The sequence below is a fragment of the Phyllobates terribilis genome, unplaced genomic scaffold, assembly GCF_046119375.1.
Source record: "Phyllobates terribilis strain yellow unplaced genomic scaffold, ASM4611937v1 Scaffold_4__5_contigs__length_816908805, whole genome shotgun sequence".
NCBI classification, from domain to species: Eukaryota; Metazoa; Chordata; class Amphibia; order Anura; family Dendrobatidae; genus Phyllobates; species Phyllobates terribilis.
The window spans coordinates 478,682,855-478,709,415 of record NW_027362764.1 but is presented as its reverse complement, the minus strand read 5'-3'; the positions used below and the strand labels follow the sequence as shown (position 1 = coordinate 478,709,415).

General features: G+C 39.9%; 1 protein-coding gene across 3 annotated transcripts in view; it reads left to right on the top strand.

Annotated features, from left to right (window-relative positions):
- LYRM4 (LYR motif containing 4) overlaps positions 1-26,561 on the top strand; it is a 151,733-nt gene that overhangs the window by 114,403 nt on the left and 10,769 nt on the right. Inside the window, exons 4-5 of one of the 3 annotated variants that reach the window (XM_073676670.1) lie at positions 18,130-18,207; positions 18,291-18,531. The exons of 1 other annotated variant lie outside the window; for it this stretch is intronic. In XM_073676670.1, the coding sequence (XP_073532771.1) occupies positions 18,130-18,207; positions 18,291-18,482 (270 nt within the window). In that variant the 3' untranslated portion in view covers positions 18,483-18,531. Of the gene's footprint in view, positions 1-7,096; positions 7,133-18,129; positions 18,208-18,290; positions 18,532-26,561 lie in introns of those variants that run through there. One more of the 3 variants, XM_073676672.1, reaches the window with a different exon arrangement.

Sequence of the window (26,561 nt, the reverse complement as noted above, 5' to 3'; positions counted from 1 at the left end):
CCTTTGTTGTGAATGTGTAGCCCTTTAAAAGATAACCAAGTTGTTCTATTTATGACCCCAAACTGGTTCTCCAGCAGCAAGAAATCCCAATTTGAAGTCCTGTATGTATGTATGTATGTACCGTATGTGTCTGAAAGTGCATTGAGGCGTAACGATGCACTTCCAGCTCCTCAGCCACACGCTGACTTCTCTGCCATTACACATATATACAGAACTTCAAAATGGGATTCCTCACTGCTGAAGCATCACTTTGGGATCATAAAGAGATCAACTTGCTTGTCTTTCAAAGGGCTACAGACCTAATCTTTGATGTCTTTATGACCCCAAAGCAATGCTCCAGCAGCGAGAAATCCCATTTTGACATTCTGTATATATACAGTACAAACCAAAAGTTTGGACACACCTTCTCATTTAAAGATTTTTCTGTATTTTCATGACTATGAAAATTGTACATTCACACTGAAGGCATAAAAACTATGAATTAACACATGTGGAATTATATACTTAACAAAAAAGTGTAAAACAACTGAAAATATGTCTTACATTCTAGGTTCTTCAAAGTAGCCACCTTTTGCTTTGATGACTGCTTTGCACACTCTTGGCATTCTCTTGATGCGCTTCAAGAGGTAGTCACCGGAAATGGTCTTCCAACAATCTTGATTGGGTTCAGGTCTGGTGACTGTGGAGGCCAGGTCATCTGGCGTAGCACCCCATCACTCTCCTTCTTGGTCAAATAGCCCTTACACAGCCTGGAGGTGTGTTTGGGGTCATTGTCCTGTTGAGAAATAAATGATGGTCCAACTAAACGCAAACCGTTGGACCATGCTGGTTCAGTATGCCTTCAATTTTGAATAAATCCCCAACAGTGTCACCAGCAAAGCACCCGCACACCATCACACCTCCTCCTCCATGCTTCACGGTGGGAACCAGGCATGTAGAGTCCATCCGTTCATCTTTTCTGCGTCGCACAAAGACATGGTGGTTGGAACCAAAGATCTCAAATTTGGACTCATCAGACCAAAGCACAGATTTCCACTGGTCTAATGTCCATTCCTTGAGTTCTTTAGTCCAAACAAGTCTCTTCTGCTTGTTGCCTGTCCTTAGCAGTGGTTTCCTAACAGCTATATTACCATGAAGGCCTGCTGCGCAAAGTCTCCTCTTAACAGTTGTTGTAGAGATGTGTCTGCTGCTAGAACTCTGTGTGGCATTGACCTGGTCTCTAATCTGAGCTGCTGTTAACCTGCGATTTCTGAGGCTGGTGACTCGGATAAACTTATCCTCAGAAGCAGAGGTGACTCTTGGTCTTCCTTTCCTGGGGCGGTCCTCATGTGAGCCAGTTTCTTTGTAGCATTTGATGGTTTTTGCAACTGCACTTGGGGACACTTTCAAAGTTTGCCCAATTTTTCGGACTGACTGACCTTCATTTCTTAAAGTAATGATGGCCACTCGTTTTTCTTTACTTAGCTGCTTTTTTCTTGCCATAATACAAATTCTAACAGTCTATTCAGTAGGACTATCAGCTGTGTATCCACCTGACTTCTGCACAACACAACTGATGGTCCCAACCCCATTTATAAGGCAAGAAATCCCACTTATTAAACCTGACAGGGCACACCTATAAAAGTGAAAACCATTTCCGGTGACTACCTCTTGAAGCTCATCAAGAGAATGCCAAGAGTGTGCAAAGCAGTCACCAAAACAAAAGGTGGCTACTTTGAAGAACCTAGAATATAAGACATATTTTCAGTTGTTTCACACTTTTTTGTTAAGTATATAATTCCACATGTGTTAATTCATAGTTTTGATGCCTTCAGTGTAAATGTACAATTTTCAAAGTCATGAAAATGCAGAAAAATCTTTAAATGAGAAGGTGTGTCCAAACTTTTGGTCTGTACTGTATATATACAGTTAGGTCCATATATATTTGGACAGAGACAACATTTTTCTAATTTTGGTTTTAGACATTACCACAATGAATTTTAAACAAAACAATTCCGATGCAGTTGAAGTTCAGACTTTCAGCTTTCATTTGAGGGTATCCACATTAAAATTGGATGAAGGGTTTAGGAGTTTCAGCTCCTTAACATGTGCCACCCTGTTTCTAAACGGACCAAAAGTAATTGGACAGATTAAATAATTGTAAATAAAATGTTCATTTCTAGTACTTGGTTGAAAACCCTTTGTTGGCAATGACTGCCTGAAGTCTTGAACTCATGGACATCACCAGATGCTGTGTTTCCTCCTTTTTGATGCTCTGCCAGGCCTTCACTGCAGTGGTTTTCAGTTGCTGTTTGTTTGTGGGCCTTTCTGTCTGAAGTTTAGTCTTTAACAAGTGAAATGCATGCTCAATTGGGTTGAGATCAGGTGACTGACTTGGCCATTCAAGAATATTCCACTTCTTTGCTTTAATAAACTCCTGGGTTGCTTTGGCTTTATGTTTTGGGTCATTGTCTATCTGTAGTATGAAACGACGACCAATCAGTTTGGCTGCATTTGGCTGGATCTGAGCACACAGTATGGCTCTGAATACATCAGAATTCATTTGGCTGCTTCTGTCCTGTGTCACATCATCAATAAACACTAGTGACCCAGTGCCACTGGCAGCCATGCATGCCCAAGCCATCACACTGCCTCCGCCGTGTTTTACAGATGATGTGGTATGCTTTGGATCATGAGCTGTACCACTCCTTCACCATACTTTTCTCTTTCCATCATTCTGGTAGAGGTTGATCTTGGTTTCATCTGTCCAAAGAATGTTCTTCCAGAACTGTGCTGGCTTTTTTAGATGTTTTTTAGCAAACTCCAGTCTAGCCTTTTTATTCTTGATGCTTAGGAGTGGCTTGCACCATGCAGTGAACCCTCTGTATTTACTTTCATTTGTCTTCTCTTTATGGTAGATTTGGATATTGATACGCCTACCTCCTGGAGAGTGTTGTTCACTTGGTTGGCTGTTGTGAAGGGGTTTCTTTTCACCATGGAGATTATTCTGCGATCATCCACTACTGTTGTCTTCCGTGGGCGCCCAGGTCTTTTTGCATTGATGAGTTCACCAGTGATTTCTTTCTTTCTCAGGATATACCAAACTGTAGATTTTGCCACTCCTAATATTGTAGCAATTTCTCGAATGTTTTTTTTCTGTTTTTGCAGCTTAAGGATGGCTTGTTTCACCTGCATGGAGAGCTCCTTTGACTGCATGTTTACTTCACAGCAAAACCTTCCAAATGCAAGCACCACACCTCAAATCAACTACAGGCCTTTTATCTGCTTAATTGAGAATGACATAACGAAGGGATTGCCCACACCTGTCCATGAAATAGCCTTGGAGTCAATTGTCCAATTACTTTTGGTCCCTTTAAAAACAGGGTGGCACATGTTAAGGAGCTGAAACTCCTAAACCCTTCATCCAATTTTAATGTGGATACCCTCAAATGAAAGCTGAAAGTCTGAACTTCAACTGCATCTGAATTGTTTTGTTTAAAATTCATTGTGGTAATGTCTAGAACCAAAATTAGAAAAATGTTGTCTCTGTCCAAATATATATGGACCTAACTGTATATCTGCATTGAGGTGTGATGATGCACTTACAGCTCCACAGCCTCATGCTGTTTTCCCTGCCCTTTGCTCCTCTGGTTGATTGACCGGTCAATGGCTCCGATACAGGGGAGGGAATAGAGCGTGAGGCTGAGGAGCTGGAAGTGTATCATCACGCCCCTGTGCACTTCAAGACACATATATACAGAACATTAAAACATGATTTTTGTCTGCTGGGGAACCGCTTTGGGGTTATAAAGAGATCAACTTGCTCTTCTTTTAAAGGGCTACACAGACATATATGGTATGGGGGAGTAGAAGTTTCTGGCTGGTTCCCTTTAATAAAGTATGCAGTGCGTATTGTGAAATCTGATGAGAGAGTCTCGTTGACAAACTCAGGGAAGTACATATTAGGCCGTATGACTATGAATATATGGCGTGTTTCCCTGATTGGGGGGTTAGATTGAATGTTTAGCATTTTGCTGTAGCCTAATATATTCTGTTGCCTGATGTAATTTTTATTACCCAGATGTCTTGTGAATTAAACTGCATTCTTGCTTTCCACATATACAAGGGTAATTCTTTATTTATATGACCAGTGTAAATTGTGCTGACCTAAGATGATTTCTTACAACTGCTAGAAGACCTTTAAAGCAATCACGTATTTGCTCTCAGGTATCTTTGGTCAATCAAAGTGTAGAAAAGCTGAAGCAATGCAGTCTTTTAGTTAACGGCCTGGCAATTTATTTGCTGTGCTATGTAATAACTTGGTAATGACTTCTAATCATAGTACAGCAAGTAATCTGAGGGATGTGCTTTCTTTTCTATGTTTTTTCTTATTACTTTTGGATATGCTCATTTGGGACCTGAAATACAATTGAACTTTCTGCTTGTGAATGTCAACTAGTGCAGGAATTGCCAAATGATGAGCGAATGCCATTTCATCGATAATGAGTACTTAAAGTTTATTTGGCAGCTCATGTAACGCTGTTCCTGAGATGTTAATATCTGAAGCAACTGTCAAGTGAATTTAAATGGTCTTCATTTTGCAGCACAAATATCATTCATTTTAGACTTCTGGATTTTTTTTATTTAATAGCTATTGAAAAAAAAATCTGTACTTCTTCTTTTCATTCAAAGGGCCCTGTTTATATTGTTAATGACCCCATGATGAAACTGCCGCCCTTATATTTTTATAAGTATTTTTTCATCTTGTTATAATTTGTTTCTATTTTTATACCTCGACTCAAATAATATACCTCTAGCACATACATATCTAACTCTGGCCTGTGGGCAAAATCTGGCCCACCGGTTGGTTATATATTTGCCTGCGACACCAGAACCGCCATTATTCTGTATGGAGGACTATTTGGGGCCATTATTCTGTATGGAGGACTATGTGGGGCCCATTATACTGTATGGAGGACTATGTGGGGCCATTATTCTGTATGGAGGACTATGTGGGGCCCATTATACTGTATGGAGGACTATGTGGGGCCATTATTCTGTATGGAGGACTATGTGGGGACCATTATTCTGTATGGAGGACTATGTGGGGCCATTTTTCTGTATGGAGGACTATGTGGGGCCATTATTCTGTATGGAGGACTATGTGGGTCCCATTATACTGTATGGAGGACTATGTGGAGACCATTATTCTGTATGGAGGACTATGTGGGGCCATTATTCTGTATGGAGGACTATGTGGGTCCCATTATACTGTATGGAGGACTATGTGGAGACCATTATTCTGTATGGAGGACTATGTGGGACCCATTATTCTGTATGGAGGACTATGTGGAGACCATTATTCTGTATGGAGGACTATGTGGGGCCATTATTCTGTATGGAGGGCTATGTTGGGCCATTATTCTGTATGGAGGACTATGTAGGGCCCATTATTCTGTATGGAGGTCTGTGTGAGGCCCATTATTCTGTATGGAGGACTATGTGAGGCCCATGATTCTGTATGGAGGACTATGTGGGGTTCCATTATTCTGTATGGAGGACTACGTGGGGCCCATTACTCTGTATACTGTTGTTTTTATGCCTTTCTGCTTCATTTCTGTGCACTGGCACCAGCTCTGTCATAGCGATCACTTCATCTTCAGAATCCTCTGCTCCCTTCTTACTACATTTCCCATCATTCTTTGTGCTGAGCTGCAAGCCAGGAGTGAGCACAGAGTTGTAAACCCCTCCCACTCCTCACCTCACACACAACATCAATACAATGTCCTGTGCAGGAGACTGCAGAGAATAGAAGTAATGTACACAGCACTATTACACCAGCCCTGGCAATAAAGAATATCCTCTACTCCCCCTCACTGACATGGATGATGGGATGGATATATGGTTGGAGGAGGAGAGATCGGAATGTGTTCATCATCGAAAGAAAATACAATAGGGTGTATATACAGTACAGACCAAAAGTTTGGACACACCTTCTCATTTAAAACATTTTCTGTATTTTCATGACTATGAAAATTGTACATTCACACTGAAGGCATCAAAACTATGAATTAACACATGTGCAATTATATGCTTAACAAAAAAGTGTGAAACAACTGAAAATATGTCTTATATTCTAGGTTCCTCAAAGTAGCCTCCTTTTGCTTTGATGACTGCTTTGCACACTCTTGGCATTCTCTTCATGAGCATAAATTTGTGACTAGAAATGGCATTCATCTCTGCAAGCCTAATATCAGTTGTCTTCTGAATTTTCAGATACAGTTTAAAAAAAAAAAGTGTGGGGTCTGAGTAAACCCCATCCAAAAGTGATTGGCTGATGATCCAGGGTGGGAATGGGGAGGACTGGACTTTATCCCTTAAGGATATTTTGTTTTTCCACTTTCTATTTTTTCCCCCCCTTCAAAGAGGCATCACTTTTTGTTCACCATTGACATAGACATATGAGGGCTTGGTTTTTGCTAGATCAATTTTAATTTAGAATTACATATTTAATTTTACCAAAACAGGGGAAAAAAATCCAAGCGGGATAAAATGGTGAAAAAATTGCAATTCCACCATGGTTTGGTTTTTTGTGTTTTTTTATGTCTATTGCATTTACTCTGTAACAAAATTGATCTAGAAACATAATTCTCCAGGTCAGTACTATTATGGAGATAACCAAACTTGCATAGATTTTATTTTTTCTTGATATGGGGAAAACAAAAATGAGATACGTTTGGTGAAAAAAAACCCGTTTGATTTGTGTCACTAATTTTCTAGATCTCGATGGAGCTGTGTGACGGCTTGTTTTTTTGAGTGATGAGCTAGCGATTTGATTCATACCAATTTGGGTTATATATGACATATTGATCACTTTTTATTACATTTTTTTTGTGAAGAAGTGGTTGCCTGAATAAATGCAATTCTGACAGTTACATTTTTATTTCTCGATTACCATATGGATTCATTTTATATTTGGATAGGCCAGACTTTTATGAATGTGGTGATACCAAAAATGTGTAATTAGGGAAAATAGGGGTGATAATAATTTTTATATTTAATTTTTTTAAAAATATTTTTAAAACTTGTATTTATTTATTTTTACCTTATTTTTTAGCCTCCTTGGGGAACTTGTTGATCACCAATGCCGGCTATGTATCGCAGCTAGCAGCTATCGAGTGCAGAGGGATCTCAGCTCCTGAGCCCTCTGTACATATGGATACCCCACAGGGTGCATAAAACTGTGTCAAGGGGTTAAACACCCGTTTTTCCCCAATATTAATGTTGGTAAGTATGATGTAGGAACTAGAAGATGCATGCAACAACCTGGAATAGGCTGAAGGGTATATCACAGAAGTATTTTGGCGGGCAGGGCAGGGTCTACTGTAAAAAACAAATGTACTGTTGTGACTAATGGGGAAAACTTGCTGTGGAAGGAAGGGTGCATTGATGGCTATGATTTCTGGTGGAGTAAAAGACAGATAAAGTCTACAGCCCCAATTCATCATTTGTGGGATTTGTGGTTTTGCCTCCAGATTCTTCAAAATGGCACACACGATTCATGAATTTGGTGCAGAGTCCAATATGGTCCTTTTTTCTGTCTTGAACACTTTTTTTGCAATGCTTTGGTGCCAAAAGTTGCACGTTTTGCAAAATGGCTCAAATGCACCAAAATACTGGTATACTCAAAAATATATGGGGGGAGGGGGGCCACATGAGTGGAGCTGCGCCAAATTTTGCAACTTTTTAAAAAGTTGCAGAGGATGAATCAGGCAAAAATATCTGGAGTCGCTAAACTCAGTATGCAAAGTTGAAGACAAAAAAATATAGGCCAGCACATATGAAATAGAAAAAAGGCGCAAATAGAAAATAAATTGGATGCAAACAAAAAACAAAGATGAAAAACATACAAAATTAGACAAAAAAATAGGTGCAATGGCAATGATGAATCAGCGCCTTGGTGTCCAATCTAAAAAGAAAGGAGTATAAGACAGATAAAATCAAGCAACGGAGTGTCTCAAGTAATGTTGGCCACTGATGTGATTACTGAGGAAGAGGATCACTGCTTGTGATTATTGATAGGAAGGTGGAAACACTAATATGACATAAGAGGTACATGGTAAGGTTCTAGTAGAATTATTTAGGGGCGTAAAGGCATTGTTGGTACTACTGAGGGGTGGTGGAAGGGAAAGGAAGTACGAATGAATTACTACAGGAAAAGGCACTACTGTTAGTATGCAGCCTAATGTAAACTTCATAAAGGCCAAAATGTCATATAGAATGTTCTGGTTATTAGGGCCATAGTTGCCGCTGTCCCGGATTCTGTAGTGCAGGCCTGTGTTTTGCAGTCTGCGTAGGAATTCCTTTTTTGAGACGGCTGTAGGCTGACTTTTAAGCCCAGTAGTTCTTAAAAATTATGTTTCTTAATTTAGTACGGTTTTACCACATACTTTTTTTTACCAAGATAATCTGATGACCTTCATCTGTAAATCCCCAAATTGCATTACTACAATAGCTTTGTACACTGTATGCTTTGAGAATATATATCATGGCTTAAAAGCGAGACTAAGGTGACAGCTTCCATTTTAGAAACATATAAGAAAATAGCGCACACAGAACTCCAATAAAAAATGACATAATTTTATTAGATACAAATATACAACACATAAAGAATGAAAAGAGTGGGTGGATGATGCATGGTATCTAGCCAATTGGTGGCATCAAAGTTCAACCAGGTCTACAAAAATTCATACAGCATACAAAAAAGAAAATAATAACAATAATGAAAAAGCTTATGGCATTACATGATAGTAATGGCATTGGTTGATAAATCTATATAGTCAAGTACATGCATAGTACACTAAACATGAAGTGATCTAGCGCAGTAATTAAGAGACAACAATAGTGGTTAAGCTAGAACATAGAGCCTAATGCCAAAGCACAAAGTAGTTTAGGGGATTAACCTATAGCATGCATAACAAGTAAAGGAGTCATATACTTAGGCTGAACAGAGGTGCCACTTCCACAACGCGCGTTTCGGCAGGCGCGCCTTCTTTTGGGGGAGTGGCATCCTTTTACAATTATGCCCTTTAAATAGTGCGGCTAAAGCAATTAAACAGCATGTAGCTGTTTGTCCAAAAGAGAGACTGCTGATAATTGGCGCATGAAGTGCTGATGTCTGCACGCGATCAGCGTCACCGAGGGCGTCATTGGTGGTGGGGGGTGTTGACACAATAACATGTGGCAACACCCATGTGTGATCACGTGAGTGGAGCCGCAGTCACGCGACCAGCCCACCGCCAAGAGAGGCGCTGTCGGTGGCCAAGCAACGGGGAGTCCACACGCATGCGCAGCAGGCACTGCATTGAAAGTTTTCTAAGTGTACTGGTATATCAAGGAATAGGAATAAGAAGGGTTAGCGGTAGGCCAAATGCAATAAATCCAAGAGAATACATATTATGATGCATACATAAGAAACAGCACATTATCCATTATATCCATATATTATATCTACTATGGAGCGTTGTTTAAAAATGAAGAGTACTAGCACATAGAAATACATGCCCCCATCCTGCTTTAACTCTGGAGAACTCGAAGTTGCACCTAAATTTTGCAACTTTTCAAGAATTCTGTCTTGAAAGCTTTGGTAAATTGGACCCATTCTTTTCAGAATCTTCACTCCATGCCTCGGCTTCCAGCTGGACTGGTCCTCAGATTGACTCCCTCTTACTCTGGTGACTTGCGTTGTAATGTCACAATGTGCGTGTCAACAGCATGGCGTGCAGTAACTTAAGTCTGAGGTCTAGTCCAGCTAGTCCAGCCAGAAGCCATGGCCTAGAGTGAAGATTCCAAATAAAATGCATGTGGCAGGAAAAGGGGAAAAGAAGATGTCCTGAAGACAGAAAAAATGAATAATTCTGGAGAATACGGATTGTTTTAAAATATGAGCGGAAATCAATTCCACTCAAATTCTAACATCTCACCTGCTCTCATCTCACCAACCAGTCATGTCACCCAACAATCAGACCAACAGTTGGCATTGGAAGATATATAGTCAAGGTGATGATCTCTGGCACAAAGGTGTGTAAATTAGCTCTCCTCAATGGGAAAGAAGTCTGGTTCTCCAGTACCACCTCCTACTTAAGGTAGCTACCCTACAAGTACATTACAGACCCTTTAATTATAATTATTAAAACCAGAGTCTGTTGAAGACTTTTCACTCAGCCAGCCATTACTTTGCTTGGCTCTAACAAGGAGCAAAACCCCAAAATGTCGTTTGCTAATAGATGTTTTTCTTTTCAAGAAGATTCTCGGTTCTCCAAATATATTTAATCATGTTCCAAGACCCATTAGATGGTCAAACATGTTTTAAAAAGCCATATTATGCATACCTTGGAGGGATATTTTGTCGTGATCACTGTAAATGTATCATAAGTGTAGATATTGTATGACGTTCTATCACTGTTATATGGCTGCGCTGCATTCGTAACTTGAAGTTTTACTGATTAGGAAAAGGAAGACCTTGTACAGCTTACTTCATACTAAGGTTAGAATTGGATTCATTCATATTGAATTGTTAGCTTTATTTCACAGAGAACAAGCGAGCTTTTGAGAATTCACATTCGAAACCTTTTATCTCTGTCTGTTCCCGTACAACTCTGCATTTCGCAAAATAGATGGCACCTGGAAAAATTCACAGTGAAGTATGCTGTTTTAGTTTTTAAAGTGATTTTCCAAAAAAAAAACAAAATAAAAAGTAATTCAATTAGCCAGGGCGCATTTATTTTTTTGTATTTATTAGGGAATGCCTCTGGATATCTTTTCTTGCGTTTTACTGCCATCTAGCGGTCAGATGCGATTAGCATTTCAACTAGAATCATTCCCCCACATAGTACGAGCGAGATCTTCTATGATTTCTGAAAATAAAAAGAGCTATAAATATTAATTAAAAAAGCGCACCTCTTTATTTTGCCGCATCCAGAACAGTTGCTTTCCGTTCCCTTCCAGCCTTTCTTGACAAGCTGCCGGCATGTTACCAATAAGTGGTCACAGCGGTCAACAGGGAGACATGATGCCAGTAATACAGAACATAACCGCTGAGGCCAATTTTTCCGTTTTTTATACTTTGTTCATGTCTACAATGTCACATCACCAACTAAGGACAATTTGTAGCTGTTCATTGTAGACAGTCCTTTTTAAAGGGTTAATCCAATCTCAGCCATTCATGGTAGAGATAGGAATGTCTGTGTATGTGTGCCAGCCACAGGAGGTTAGTGCTCTAGAAACCGCCAAGAAGGCATTGATTTTAATGGGTGTATCAAAAACAACATAGCGCAGGATGCTCAGCTGTTTCCATAGCCCCAACCCTTTGCGACCAACATATAGAAACAGATATTCCCATCTCACGAATGGCTGAGATAGGAACAACCCTTTAAAAGCATTTTCCACCTGTTTTTTTACCAGAAGTTTTATTGATATAGCAGGATGATTCACCAAAGTGTTTACACCAGAAAACTAGTGTAAAACACTTTGAAGAGTGGCAAAATTGTTGTGCAATGCAGAGTTGTGCAAAAATTTTGTGACTATTGGTGTTTTCATGCCAGTTACAGGCAGCTCTGCTAAAATGGATAGAGCTATGGAGGAAGAGCGTGGCTACGATCACCCATCAAGTTCATCAAACGTGGCGCCATTCCTTACACTAGAAATGTTACCCCAGTCTCTAACTGATATAGTACAGACTGGTTGCTAGGGATATGCTGCTACTGGTTATATTAGGAAACCAATTGTCAGACATAATACTAAGTGAGTTAAAGAGGCAATATGCTGACAGTAGAGAAGAGAAAAAGCTTGTCTGATATAGTAGGATGCCGTTACTAAACTATCAATAACTGCTAAACTTCAAGCACCACTCCAGCGGGTTTTTTTATTGCAGCACTGGAGTTGGTGCTACTGATCCCTGCACTTAGTCTTGTATTTACCAGCTGCTGGCTTCAGCTGTTCCCAGCGCCACTCCTGTCAGTCTCCTGCAGTTTGTGATATGCAGATTTCTCCAGTGTCTGCTGGGTGAACCGGAAGTCACAACTCTACTAGAGCCATAACAAGGATCTCATAGACTTACATTGAGAGCTTGCCACCATTACCTCTGACTTCCAGTCAGTCAGAAGTTGCTGTCACAAGATGACGGCGCAGGATCAGAACGTCGCTGGTAACATGTGAAGACTGCGGTAAGTATAAAACTAGGGTTAGGGAACTTAATTAGTAGCACCACTCCAGTGCTGAAGAAAAAACAAAGGCTGGAGTGGTGCTTTCACTGCCATATACCCGGAATTGTGGTCCATTATGGGTGGTAGCAATTCCATAATTGATAAGTGCTAGACTTTACTGTCCTATAGACAGAATTGTGGTCCTTGTATGGATGGAAGCATGGGAGCATTTCCATAACTGATTTTCTAGTTAGTCACTCGAAGTGACATTTTAATTGAGGAACTGTAACGCAGTGAAGCAGTTGTAGGAAGACAGAATGTGTTCCAGACTGTGTACACATAAGTATGTAAATGCAAAAGCCTCCGCTTCTGGTGATGAATCAACTGTTATCTGCCTGAAGTCCGTGCACTTCCACAATTATCTTTACTATTAAGCATTTTATTCCCTCTCCCCCTGCATATGAGACTACTTCTGAATCTTCATTAAGTTTAAGATATGTTGATGTTACCATCTGTAATAATTACTGAGTAAATTGTGGATATATGTCATTTCCTCTAGGTCATATTGCAGAAATTAAGGAAAGCAAGCTGTACTTAAAAACATGGTAATGGTTAAGAATTATTCAGTATTCTGGAAAAATTAAATAAGTAAAAGGCGTTGTCTCACCATAGTAGTCACTTCTTAAAAAAAGAGCCAGCCTGACAACCAGCTGAACATCATAGATCAAGCTTCTGAACCCCTAGTGATCAGCTGAGGCCCCTTTTAATAGGACATATAATTGGATTTTTTAATTTAAACTGATTATTTCATTCAAATGGTTCTGCTCCACTGATTCTGGAACAGTTTTTCTTTTTCTTCTGTGCCCCTCCATTCCAAAGTTATGGCCCCGATAGTAATGTTCTTGTCAGCGAACTGGGCGTATACTATAGAACTTCTTTGTGGGAGTGGCCATATTTTGATTGGCCAGAGTCAGAGGAGAAAAAGCAAACGCCCACAAAGAAGTTGTGTAGTATACGCCCAGTTCATTGAGGGGAAAATGTACTTCTTTATTACCGAGGGCCTAACTTTGGAATGGAGGGGCACAAATGAAAAAGAAAAACTGTTCCAGAATCAGTGGAGCAGCACCAATTAGAGGAGGTATTCAGTTAAAAATTAAAAATCTAGTGAAAAATCCTCCTTAAATGAATGGTTCTGCATGTAATACATTGAGCAATAACTACTGTACTGCAAATTATAATGCAATGAAGCACCACCGCACTAAATTTAATAGACAGGTTTAGTTAATTGGTTACTTTCTATGTAAAGAAGCAAAAGGCCTTTTGTACAGTTTAGCAATTCTCGTACATGCAATTTATTACATAATGAAAAGACTTGTCTCCATCAAAATACCATCCATAGTTTCAACTAAATAATGAGCAAACTACTTGTCCTAATTGCTTAATAGTTGGCCATAGATGCACATATATTCCAACTGATAAGTGTTTCTATCAGTAATTAGTGTGTCTATGGTGACAAAATTGTTGAATCCAGCAGATGGAAATGTGTTACATCACTCAAAATACGGTTGAAATAATAACAGCATGCAAACTGATTATCAGTATCACTATCCCGGACAATCTAGGCCAATTCTAGTTTGATTGATATAGCAGGATGTTTCACCAAAGTGTTTACACCAGAAAACTAGTGTAAAACACTTTGAAGAGTGGCAAAATTGTTGTGCAATGCAGAGTTGTGCAAAAATTTTGTGACTATTGGTGTTTTCATGCCAGTTACAGGCAGCTCTGCTAAAATGGATAGAGCTCGGAGGATGTTCATTCAGTTGTTTAATGTTGAAAAAAAGCAGATCACAGACATGGCACAAAACTAAAGTCATTTCAAATGGCAACTTTAGGGCTTTAAGAAACACTAAAAGAAATCAAGATTAAAAATGTGGTACTCAGTAAGGGTAATTTTTTTCAGACCAAACAGAGGGAAAAAATTATGGAATCACTCAATTCTGAGGAAAAAATTATGGAATCACCCTGTAAATGTTCATTTCCAAAACTAACACCTGCATAAAATTAGATCTGCTCGTTAGTCTGCATCTAAAAAGGAGTGATCACACATTGGAGAGCTGTTGCACCAAGTGGACTGACATGAATCATGGCTCCAACACGAGAGATGTCAATTGAAACAAAGGAGAGGATTATCAAACTCTTAAAAGAAGGTAAATCATCACGCAATGTTGCAAAAGATGTTGGTTGTTCAGTCAGCTGTGTCTAAAATCTGGACCAAATACAAACAACATGGGAAGGTTGTTAAAGGCAAACATACTGGTAGATCAAGGAAGACATCAAAGCGTCAAGACCAGAAACTTAAAGCAATATGTCTCCAAAACAGGAAATGCACAACAAAACAAATGAGGAACGAATGAGAGGAAACTGGAGTCAATGTCTGTGACCGAACTGTAAGAAACCGCTTAAAGGAAATGGGATTTACATACAGAAAAGCTAAACATAAGCCATCATTAACACCTAAACAGAAACAAACAAGGTTACAATGGGCTAAGGAAAACCAATCGTGGACTGTGGATGACTGGATGAAAGTCATATTCAGTGATGAATCGCGAATCTGCATTGAGCAAGGTGATGATGCTGGAACTTTTGTTTGGTGCCGTTCCAATGAGATTTATAAAGATGACTGCATGAAGAGAACATGCAAATTTCCACAGTCATTGATGATATGGGGCGGCATGTCTGGTAAAGTCTCTGGGGAGATGGCTGTCATTACATCTTCAATAAATGCCCAAGTTTACATTGATATTTTGGACAGTTTTCTTATCCCATCAATTGAAAGGATGTTTGGGGATGATGCCATCATTTTTCAAGATGATAATGCATATCCTGCCATAGAGCAAAAACGGTGAAAACATTCCTTGAAAGAAGACACATAAGGTCAATGTCATGGCCTGCAAATAGTCCGGATCTCAATCCAATTGAAAATCTTTGGTGGAAGTTGAAGAAAATGGTCCAAGACAAGGCTCCAACCTGCAAAGCTGATCTGGCAACAACAATCAGAGAAAGTTGGTGCCAGATTGATGAAAAGTGCTGTTTATCACTCATTAAGTCCATGCCTCAGAGACTGCAAGCTGTTATTAAAGCCAGAGGTGGTGCAACAAAATACTAGTGATGTATTGGAGTGTTCTTTTGTGTGTTTGTTTTTCATGATTCCATAATTTTTTCCTCAGAATTGACTGCTTGGTCTGAAAAAAATTACCCTCACTGAGTAACCACATTTTTAATCTTGATTTCTTTTATTGTTTCTTAAAGCCCTAAAGTTGCCATTTGAAATGACTTTAGTTTTGTGCCATGTCTGTGATCTGCTTTTTTTTCAACAACATTAAACAACTGAATGAACATCCTCCGAGCCCGGTGATTCCATCATTTTTGCCAGGGGTTGTATAACAGTAGATGCTCAGCTGTAAAGCACAAAACAGCTGCTCTAAATGTGATACCCTGTATAGACTGTATAGACAAAAGTACAGGAAAAGTTAAGAGCACATGTAAGTTGTAATGTTTGGGTAGAGATACACTTGGGCTACGTTCCCAATGAGCTTTTGGTGAGTTTTTGACTGGAGAATGTTTGCACCTATTATTTAGATTAGGTTACTTGCGTTTTTTTATTTGAGTTTTTGTGTGTGTGTTTTTTAACGTGTTTTTATCGCGTGTTTTTTAACGTGTTTTTATCGCATGTTTGCTGCTGCATTTTTTGCCTCTTTTTGGTGTGATGCTTTAAATAAAGCTGCATTGTTTTTTTATACTTCCTGGTATTTGGCTTTGACTTTGGTGCGGATTACATGCGTTTATGCCAAAACGCCACTAATAAGGCGTGTGTATTTTTTACCTGTGGATGCAAGTCTATGAGAAAATTCACACAGAAATCTCAGCATACCCACAAGAGACATTGACATCATGCTGCAGATTGGAAACACGCACCGCAGGTCAGTTTATGCTGAGTAAAAAAAAACACAATGGGCACAAGATTTCTATAAATCCCATCCACTTAGCTGGAACTGGAACATACTGCGTTTTTGATGCAGCAAAAATACGCAGTGTCAAAAACTCACCAAAAGCTCATTGTGGGAACATAGCCTTAAAGCTCTGACAGAATACTAAATGGCCATACCAATCAGTTACCACTGATTGGCTGCAGTGGTTACTTGATGTAATAATGTCATGTGACCACCAGAAATCACAGCACTGAGCCTGCTTGAACAGCGGCACACCGCAAGGTAAGTATCAAGCGTTTTTATAAGGGCTGTGGAGTCTTTAAGCCAAACTTCCGACTCCAACTCCTCAATTTCCATGACACCGACTCCAACTCCGACTCCCTCATACATGGCTCATGTTTAAGTGATAAATTTACTGTAGCACAGATTCATCTCAGCTAAAAGTCTAGACCCTTAGATCAGGAATAGGACGGACATTTATAGGACATTTCATAACTTTCCCAAATTCTTATGAAAAAATATTCCCCACAAACTGCATTGAATTACTGGTTGGTATATGGGTATAGGAGGCGCTGTGGGCTCGTCACTACTAGTGGCAGCAAATTAGTGGACAGGGAACCAGAGTTGTCCAAATGGGTTTTGATGTAGCTGAAAGGAAGTAAATTTGCGCTAGTGGTAGTGAACAGAAGGACAGCACGAGAGATATACAGTGCAAGAGATAATTTTATTTAATCGAATATAAGCTTAAATTAGCTTAGTTAAAATGATTCAGACTCAGTGGGGTCACTGGGTCGGATAAGAGAATAGGTATTAAAAGTATTAAGATTTTTTTTTAAATCAATAAAAAGAATGGTGTCCACTGATATAAGATCAACATAGGCCTTTTTCCGGTAGTCTGTGGATGTTCGGTTGCATTAGATGTATAAGGAGGCAAAGGCTTGTAGACCTGGTGGGATAGAATAGAAATGTATAAATATGGTATACTAATGAGCGATAGGGAACAGGTAGATATCTTTTTGTTGTGGTTACCTGATACTGGTGCCTCGTATGGGATACGAGGGTCACTGGTGGTACGTGTTGGTGCCTAGGAGGGAAGACGAAGGGTACCTAGAGTGGGGTACAAAAGATGTATGGATCAGCGGGGGTGGAACTCGATAGAGATGTCTCTGTTGGACTCTGAGTTGAGTCGTGAGTTACCTGTACTTGGTATGGTACTCAATAGGCTGTGGTAGTGGTTGGCTGTTTCTCCACAGTCGTTCTGCTACTGGTATGACAGTCAGCAGGCTGTGTGGATAATACGGAATTCACTGGAGGGGTACTAAAAGGGAGTGAGGGGAGACAAGTATTGAATAGGGTGCGAGGCTCAGGGGTAAAGGTACGAGATTGGAAGAAGTCAGTTAATTTATGATCTATCCTTATTCCTCCCCCTTACAGATCTAACTCAGATCATCCACCCACAGCCGTGTGTGACATATCCTCTACCACGGCTACACAAGTCAGTTAATTTATGATCTATCCTTATTCCTCCCCCTTACAGATCTAACTCAGATCATCCACCCACAGCCGTGTGTGACATATCCTCTACCACTTTCCAAAAAGGACTAGGACCGCCATCTCCTAGTCATCAAAAAATACTCAGGACACCCCCCGCCACTTTCTAGAAGGTAACTGACTTCTTCCAATCTCGTACCTTTACCCCTGAGCCTCGCACCCTATTCAATACTTGTCTCCCCTCACTCCCTTTTAGTACCCCTCCAGTGAATTCCGTATTATCCACACAGCCTGCTGACTGTCATACCAGTAGCAGAACGACTGTGGAGAAACAGCCAACCACTACCACAGCCTATTGAGTACCATACCAAGTACAGGTAACTCACGACTCAACTCAGAGTCCAACAGAGACATCTCTATCGAGTTCCACCCCCGCTGATCCATACATCTTTTGTACCCCACTCTAGGTACCCTTCGTCTTCCCTCCTAGGCACCAACACGTACCACCAGTGACCCTCGTATCCCATACGAGGCACCAGTATCAGGTAACCACAACAAAAAGATATCTACCTGTTCCCTATCGCTCATTAGTATACCATATTTATACATTCCTATTCTATCCCACCAGGTCTACAAGCCTTTGCCTCCTTATACATCTACTGCAACCGAACATCCACAGACTACTGGAAAAAGGCCTATGTTGATCTTATATCAGTGGACACCATTCTTTTTATTGATTTTAAAAAAAATCTTAATACTTTTAATACCTATTCTCTTATCCGACCCAGTGACCCCACTGAGTCTGAATCATTTTAACTAAGCTAATTTAAGCTTATATTCGATTAAATAAAATTATCTCTTGCACTGTATATCTCTCGTGCTGTCCTTCTGTGCATTGAATTACTGTACCCAATTTATTATATATTTTAGGACTTGGAGTCAGTGCATTTTATACCGATTCCGACTCCACCAAAATGGACTCCGACTCCAACTCCACAGCCCTGGTTTTTATTTTATGATTCACACTGGAGCGATTAAGAAGGGGCTGTCCAGTAGTGAACAATCCCATTAAACATTTAATACTCAAAGGTTCATTAACCAAGCCAATACAATCAATACAATCCAGGCTCTAAAAAGACTGTCTGTTTCCCAACCGTTCTCATACTAACTCTTCTCAAGATGACAGACTCGCTATTCACATGCTGTAGAGAGGCTCATGTGCCTCAGGTGACATTTTATAACAGATGGAAATCTATTCTTAACTTGCTGCCGTTTCTGACATCTGTGAATGGTGCACTGAACTGAGAAGCAGAAAAGTATATGCCAATTAATTGGCATTTGAAGCCTAGGTATTGCCTATTTGAAGTGAAGTTGTATTGTGTGACAGTTACACTAAGCCGGCTCTGATTCCCATCCGTCTGTGTATACGGAACTGCATCCTACACTCCTCAAGATTGAAATTGCAGCACCAAGAAGGAAAAGTTGTGAAATTATGGAAATCACAGGAAGGATAGACAGGTTAATAGTAAGCAAATGTTGGAAAAATGGAAACAAAATGTTCAAAATATCTCAATTTATTCAGTATCAAGTATGAGAGCCATGTACAGAAATACATGCTCTTACACATCTTGGCTGCTAACAATGAGGTTATTAAAGAAGCACTCCTCCTCCCATCAAAGCTTTTATCCTCTTAATATATTGCAGTCATCATATTATATAGCACTGTGTAATTACAATTGCTCTTTTTGCCTTTCTACTCAGCTAATTCATCTCTTTTCCCTGCTCTATGTAGAAACAGGAAGTCTCTTGTCCCTGCATTTATCATTCCCCTCTTCAACTCCTGACTCAGCTGCTCTACTTCCCCCATTGCCAGGGACTATTGCAGTGACTTATGACTCATACAGGGAAAATTGACCTCCTGTTTCTACATAGAGCTTAGAAGGATTCGGCTAGTCAGTTTTTAATAACATGATGTCATAGACCTAATGGAAAAGAGAGGAATTAGCTGGGTAGAAAGGCAAACTGAGCAACTGTATTTACACAGTGCCATATAATATGTTGATTGCAATATAATAAGAGGATAAAAATTTTGATGGGAGCACTTCTTTAATGTTTGAAGAATATTCTCCCACACTGAATGCACTTGGGCCAATCATCAGGATTCACTGCTGGCATTTCTCTTAGCAATTGCCTACTAATGAAGTCTCATATGTGCTCAATGGGAGAAAAGTACGATGATGCTTCAGGCCATGGTAGCTCGTGTAGGCCACACAGGCTGCTCATAGTATGAGTAACATGCGGCCTGGGGTTGTCTTATTGAAAATGGCTCCAGGGAAACTTTGGTGAAATGGCCGTATTGCTTGTTCCAAGACCAAATCAATGTAACGCTGAGCTGTTAGTGTGCCTGGAATGAAGTATAGAGGGGTCCAATTACCATACATTATGCCATCCTACATCATAATTCTAGGAATAGAACCAGTGTGATGTTCTCTTGTGAAGGCCTCTCTGTGGCGTTGTACATGCGGTCTCCAGATCCAGATCTCCGACTATCATTATATCCTAGGCAAAAGCGGAGTTCATTGCTGAAGAAGACAGATCTGCATTACCGCCTCCATTCCTGTCTTATTCTGCACAATGATAGCCTTTGAGAGTGGTGGTGTAAGGTTAAAACACCACTCCAGCGTTTTTTTTATTTCAGCGCTGTAGTGGGGGTAAAGCTAATTCCCTGTCCCTAGTGTAATATTTACCAGCCGCTGTCTTCAGCTTTTCCCAGTGCCGCTTTGGTCTGGCTCTCATAGACTCACATTGAGTTGTGACTTCCGGCAATCCAGCAGGTCACAACCTACTGAAGATGACCAGAACAGTGCTGATAACAGATGAAGACGGTGGCTGGTGCATATAATACTAGGTGGAGGGAGCTTACATTAGCGCCTCCACTATAGTGCTGAAATAAAAAACACTGGAGTGGTGCTTTAGTGGAACCCCTGAAGCTATATTCACTGTATTTAGTTCATAGTCCTATCTAGCGCTACTCCTGGGATCATGGTGTGTAGTGGCTTGACGTACGGTCGCTGAACCACTCTAGTCTTCATGTCAGGTATACTAACAGCTCGGCGTTACATTGATTTGGTTATGGAACCAGTGGTACCGCTAATTCTATTATTCTTTACAGTAAAAGCTAAGGTATGCCTGTGCATTATGGCCAGGAGTATGCCAAATGGATACTCATTTTTTCATAGGCTAGCACAACGAAACCTATGAATAAGTTTGTCAAAATATGAACATACTTTTTCACTGCTTTAATTTGTCATGAATTGTATTTTGAATTGTAATTAATTGGCCCCTTTAGATTAATCAATCAAGACCAATAAATGACCTCCGTTGAACTTTATACAGGTCAAACGGTTGTCATTTACTGGCCTGTTCAGGCATTCCCACAGAGTGATAACTTATAGGATTGGTCTGTGCCCATTGAATATCATGTCATTGGCAGCATACGCCCTGTATACACGGATCCAATGTGCTGCCTATAACAATGATTTTCAAGCCAGCTTAAAAATCATCGCACCCGACGAACAAGCATTTTGCTCATACATTGAATGTCGGCCTATTTAGAGCGGTCCATAGTCGAGAATATGATGCTTGTTCCTCAATCATTGGCTTTTCTATATGAGCCATTATGTATGTTTTGTAGCTAATGTTTTATTACGTGGAGATATTATTCTTTTTGTTTAGGCTTTGTGCCATGTTGAGTATGTGCAACAGCAAAAGCATTGTGTACATTTTGCACCTTTTTGACATGTTTTTAAATGCATTTTTGATGCGTTTTTACATGTGTTTATTCCCATGCATTTGAATAGGTGAAAAACGCTGCAAGTCCACGAAAAGAATTAACATGCTGCAGACCTGAAACAAAATGATTTGATGGTTCAGATCTGCAACGAAAAAATGCTGCATTTTTTACCCTTAAAAAACGTGTGGGAAAAAATGCGGCAAAAATGCAGCATGTGAACAAACCCACATACATATGTAGGAATATATAATATTTGAAATATATTATATGCCCACATGGTGCATACAGTATATATTAAAGAATGTTAAGAGTTGAATTATTGCATCAATTTCCTATTAAAAGCAGCTCAGAGTAAGCAAGGCATTTCATGTTAGAGGTCAGAATGGATTGTCTGGAGAGAGTATACAGTTCATTTCATCCCTCACCTTGTTTGCATAAAAATCCAATTCCGGCCCTGTAATTGCACAAGGAATGGAATGACCTTGACATTTGAGAATTTAGCCTTTTCTGCTATAAGTTGAAACTTGTTGGAACAGATTTCAGGGTTGATTTTTAATGCTTAGTGATATGACTAATGATTCATTTGACAACAATTCCAAGTAGAGCACTTGGAGACGGCATGTAATTGAATAATGCACCAGACTAAAATTTCATTTTACTTCTGACGTGTATATTAGACAACTTCACACGGGGGTCATAGCTTACATTGTAGGAAATATGGGAAGCATGCATTCATTAAATGTGCAAACGGTCTATTATTGAACCACGATGTACAGTGCTGATAGGTTAACTGTACAGAACTTATGACATTCATATCAATATGTATTAACAATAGGCAACAATGATGTGTTTATAGTACTTAAAGGGGTTGTCCATGGAATTGTGTTTTATGAGAAGGGTATATTGTCACCAAACTGATTAAATGAGTAGCACTGCTAGAAACTCTACCGATGAGACGTAATTTGTGTGGGAATCCAGCTTAAATGTGTTTAAAGAGGACCCATCACTATCTCAAAAAATAAATACCTTGTAAAAATGCATGCACTCCCCTGATTCAACTGCTGTTTTCCATTTTGCGCTCCATCACTCTATTGCATAGATATTCACATTTGTTGCTTCTACAGTGTGGTGCAGTATGTGAAATCTTTGCTTGTAGTACAACTGGGTATTTCTGCAGATATTTTCGAGGTGTGTACTTTCACCCCTCCGTCCCAGGCATTGTTGATCACACTTCGGTAGCTTATCTAGCAGTCTCTGGTACTACTAAACTGTGACTGGCAACATCTGGAGAGTCTATGTTCATGGTGGATAGTCTATGTCAGAGACTGAGAAGTACCTGTGACAGCTAGTTTGTAAGACCATTTGATTTGTTTTGCCTTACCCAAGAGAAAGGACTGTTATTTTATTGCTTTGTACTGAAGAAAGGTGCTTTCTTTTTTGGAGCTATAAAATTTATAAATGACAATAAACCTTACTTTGTTTTGACATTAAAGGGGTTGTCCAGTCTAAATTGATAAGTCTGTAGTCACTCTGTGTAACTGCAGACATATTAATCCCCGTGTACTGCGAGGATTCACCGGTTCTGAGCCAGGAACGACGGTGATCTATACGTTATGCAAACTCCCGGGCAAAACTCGTCTAGTGCGCGTGGCCTTGCTCCATATACTTGTATGGAGCGAGGCCACGCCCCGTATACTTGTATGGAGCGAGGCCGCGCCCTGTCTAGAGACACGGCCATCTAGTGGGCGTGCCCTCGCTCAATACAAGTGTATGGAGCGAGGCCGTGCCCTCTGGACAGGCCCTGGCTGGGTGTATGTATAACGCATGCATACCCACCGGTCCCGGCTCAGGAACTGGCATTATTCTCGCAGCCACAGTGTGTGTGCTGGGGGGATTCAGAAGTGACTGTAGACTTTTCATTTTAGACCGGACAACCCCTTTAAACCCTGTGCGTGTCCAAGTTGCTACTAGAGAACTGAAACTACAACAGTATGTATATATAAAGTGCTAAATGGCATTTTGACAATGTGCCAGATGTCTACTTTCAAAAAATATATAGGTAGGGGGGGCTCCATAATTTTTTATTTTGTAATTTAGTGTGAAAATTGTCCTGGCTACCAGAGGTGGAAACCATGGCAGCAAAAGGGCTAGACCTTTAACGTCGTGCCATGTAAACCCAGAGTTAGTGACTCTGTCTACATTCGTGCTGGACTATACCCAGGCACAATGGAGACCAAAGGAAGAAGTTTCCAGATCCTTCCATTTGAATGAGTAGCTCTGTCAGTCAAGGTAGGCAAGCTAGAAATGTGTGTTCACACAACAGTTAATAAATGTCTAAGAAGCATAGAGATGACTGCGCTACCAAAGGAGGAAGAAATGGAAGATGTGAACTCTGGTATAAACAGTTATTGCCAGTTAAATACTTCCTTCTCCTTTGCTTGAAAAATGAAGTAACTTTTAGATATTTCATTTAGTTTTTATAACCTACAGGAAGCATAAAAGCAGAATCGTAGTGACAGACAGCGGTGTAGCTAGGGGTTCATCACAGTCAGGGCAAAACCCGTCTGGGTGGGCTCCTAACCTAGGTAATCATGCTTCAAATATGTAGGAGCTCACTAATTATGGTGGCTATAGGGAGTACCTCAGCAGATGACCATGCTGTTATTGAATAAAATTCACTATACCAAGACCGATATTACCACCATACAGTGCCAATATAGTGGTAGATACAAGTCCTTCAGATCATACAAGTAACTACAGTACAGTTATATAGCAACTCACATTTGACGTCTGTTCTGATGGGTGTACTCTGAGATGCTACAGTATGCAAACACTGAGTATATGAAATTGGAACTGAATCACTATTATAGAAAATATGTTAAGAAGTATGCCAAAGAAACGGGATCACCTATAAATAAGGATACTTTCTTGAAAAAACAAGCTAAAAACAATTAAAAACACTTAAAAAGCCCATTGGCTATGGAAAAGATCAACTAGATCAGCTCATAATAGAGCAGTAGTCCACCCTATCTAATAGCATTATACACAGGATGCCGATGATAAACACAATAATCATAAAAAATATGTGCCTCAACCCTGATGTGGTGATTGTGAACAGATACAATAATAGTTATGGCTAAACCCCAATGTATTAAATGTAAAAGATCAAAAGAGTAATGAAAAACAATGAGATCGACAATACAAAGATGATAGTCAGTCTACAAGCATAGTGAACTGCCAGCACTACTTGCACAGCACTACTAATGACAAATAAACCAAATGGAAGGCATGTAGGGAAAACCTGTGTAGTAAATGATGAAAGGATAGGGGGAAAAAACCCTCGCGTTTCGCCTCCTGGAATGTGGCTTCCTCAGGGGCTAAGTGCACTCTGGTGATCTTGTTAAGGGAGGGCAATAACCCTTCACGGTTGACCAAGTGAGTGTCAAATTATTGAATTATTATGTTGATTGCAATCCACAGAAAACCAAACGGAAACAATGTTCTGTATTGGGAGGATTCAAAGAATCTTTGATCCCGTTTATTTTGCTTAGCATTTTATATTGTTTTGAGTATATCAAATAGCCAATCAACTCTACAGCCATACTACAATACTATAGGCTAACTGATGTGAGTACAATTATTACGAAAACACATATATGGTCATATTATCATTGTTAGTTTGAAGCACTATGGAAATTTTACAAGGTCAAACCTGGCCTAAACAAGTTAGATAAGAGTGTCTGACAAAATGTTCTCTTGAGAAAAGGTTAGTGTGAGATAAGTTCTGTGGGAAGAGAAAGAAAGAATGTATGTTATGCAAGGAGTGATAATAACATGATTTTAAAGTGAGCAGACAAAATGGAGTTTCTCTAGCATGAGTATCAATATGTCCTTTACAATCTCATTAAGGATGAACAGAACAGCAGTGCACCTGATTAACCTCTGCTCTATTCACATGGCTCCCCGTGCCCTGGTTCTTGGGAGTGGTGGATGTCCCATCAGTCGGACCCCTGTGATCAGAAGGTTATCACCTATCCCATCTATAAGGAATAACTTCTAAACTTGGGAATACCCCTTTAAGTCTCCATACAAGGTTTGAAGGCTTTATTGAAATGCACTGGGGTTGGCGCCATCCCAGAGAGAGAGGATTGCCATGGTTATTTCCTTTATCTATCACAATTAGTACTGTTACTCTCATGTTTACTGGCCATACTGACGTCCTGTGTATTTTAAGCATTTGTTTGCCATTTTATGCACTTTATATGACAGCAGACTCATGCATATTGGATCCAGCTTTATATGATTGCATTAATGATTGCGGACGTATACATAGTGGATCCAGCTTTATACGCTGGCCTGCACTGCCCCCTATTGACAACAACCAATGTTAACCCACATTGTCACAGTGGAACTTCAGATTTTATTTGTTCAGCATTTTCATAGCCTTCTGTGGGCATTTCTCCATCTGTTCAGTGCATTATTATGCTATGTCCTATCTGGTGGTTTCTTCCTACCATGCGATCCTGTTCTGAGTTTACTGTTTGTTATTATATTGTACAGTAAAGATATATTTTTTACAAATATACTATGATTCAGCCCTGTTGCTTTGTAGAGCTGGGGTCCTGGGTTCAAATCCCACCAAGACAACATCTGCAAGGAGTTTGTATGTTCTCCCCATGTTTGCGTAGATTTCTTCCAAGTAGAAAGCGAGATTCAAGCTAAAGGATCCTTTTTTCTACATGGATTTTAATTTGTCACAATAAAAGTGTTTTTAAAGGGTCCTTTTGCTGGAATCTTGCTCTCCTGGTTCTTGCGGTACTACAAGTCTCTGTGCAGTTGGTATGCTTATTTTGCAGGTGAGCTGACCTTCCCTTTCTGTTCTTTCTCCGGTTTCCTCCCACACCCCAAAGACATACTGATTGGGACTTTAGATTGTGAATGCCAATGGGGACAGTGATGTCTTCATCAAGGCGCTGCGGAATATGGTGGCGCTATATAAGGAAGTAATATAGATAGATAAATCATGTGTCACATACTATGCACCAACTAGTTACATTTTCTCCTGTTCCTCTTTGTTGTCGCTGGTTTGGTGAATTAAAGGTTATA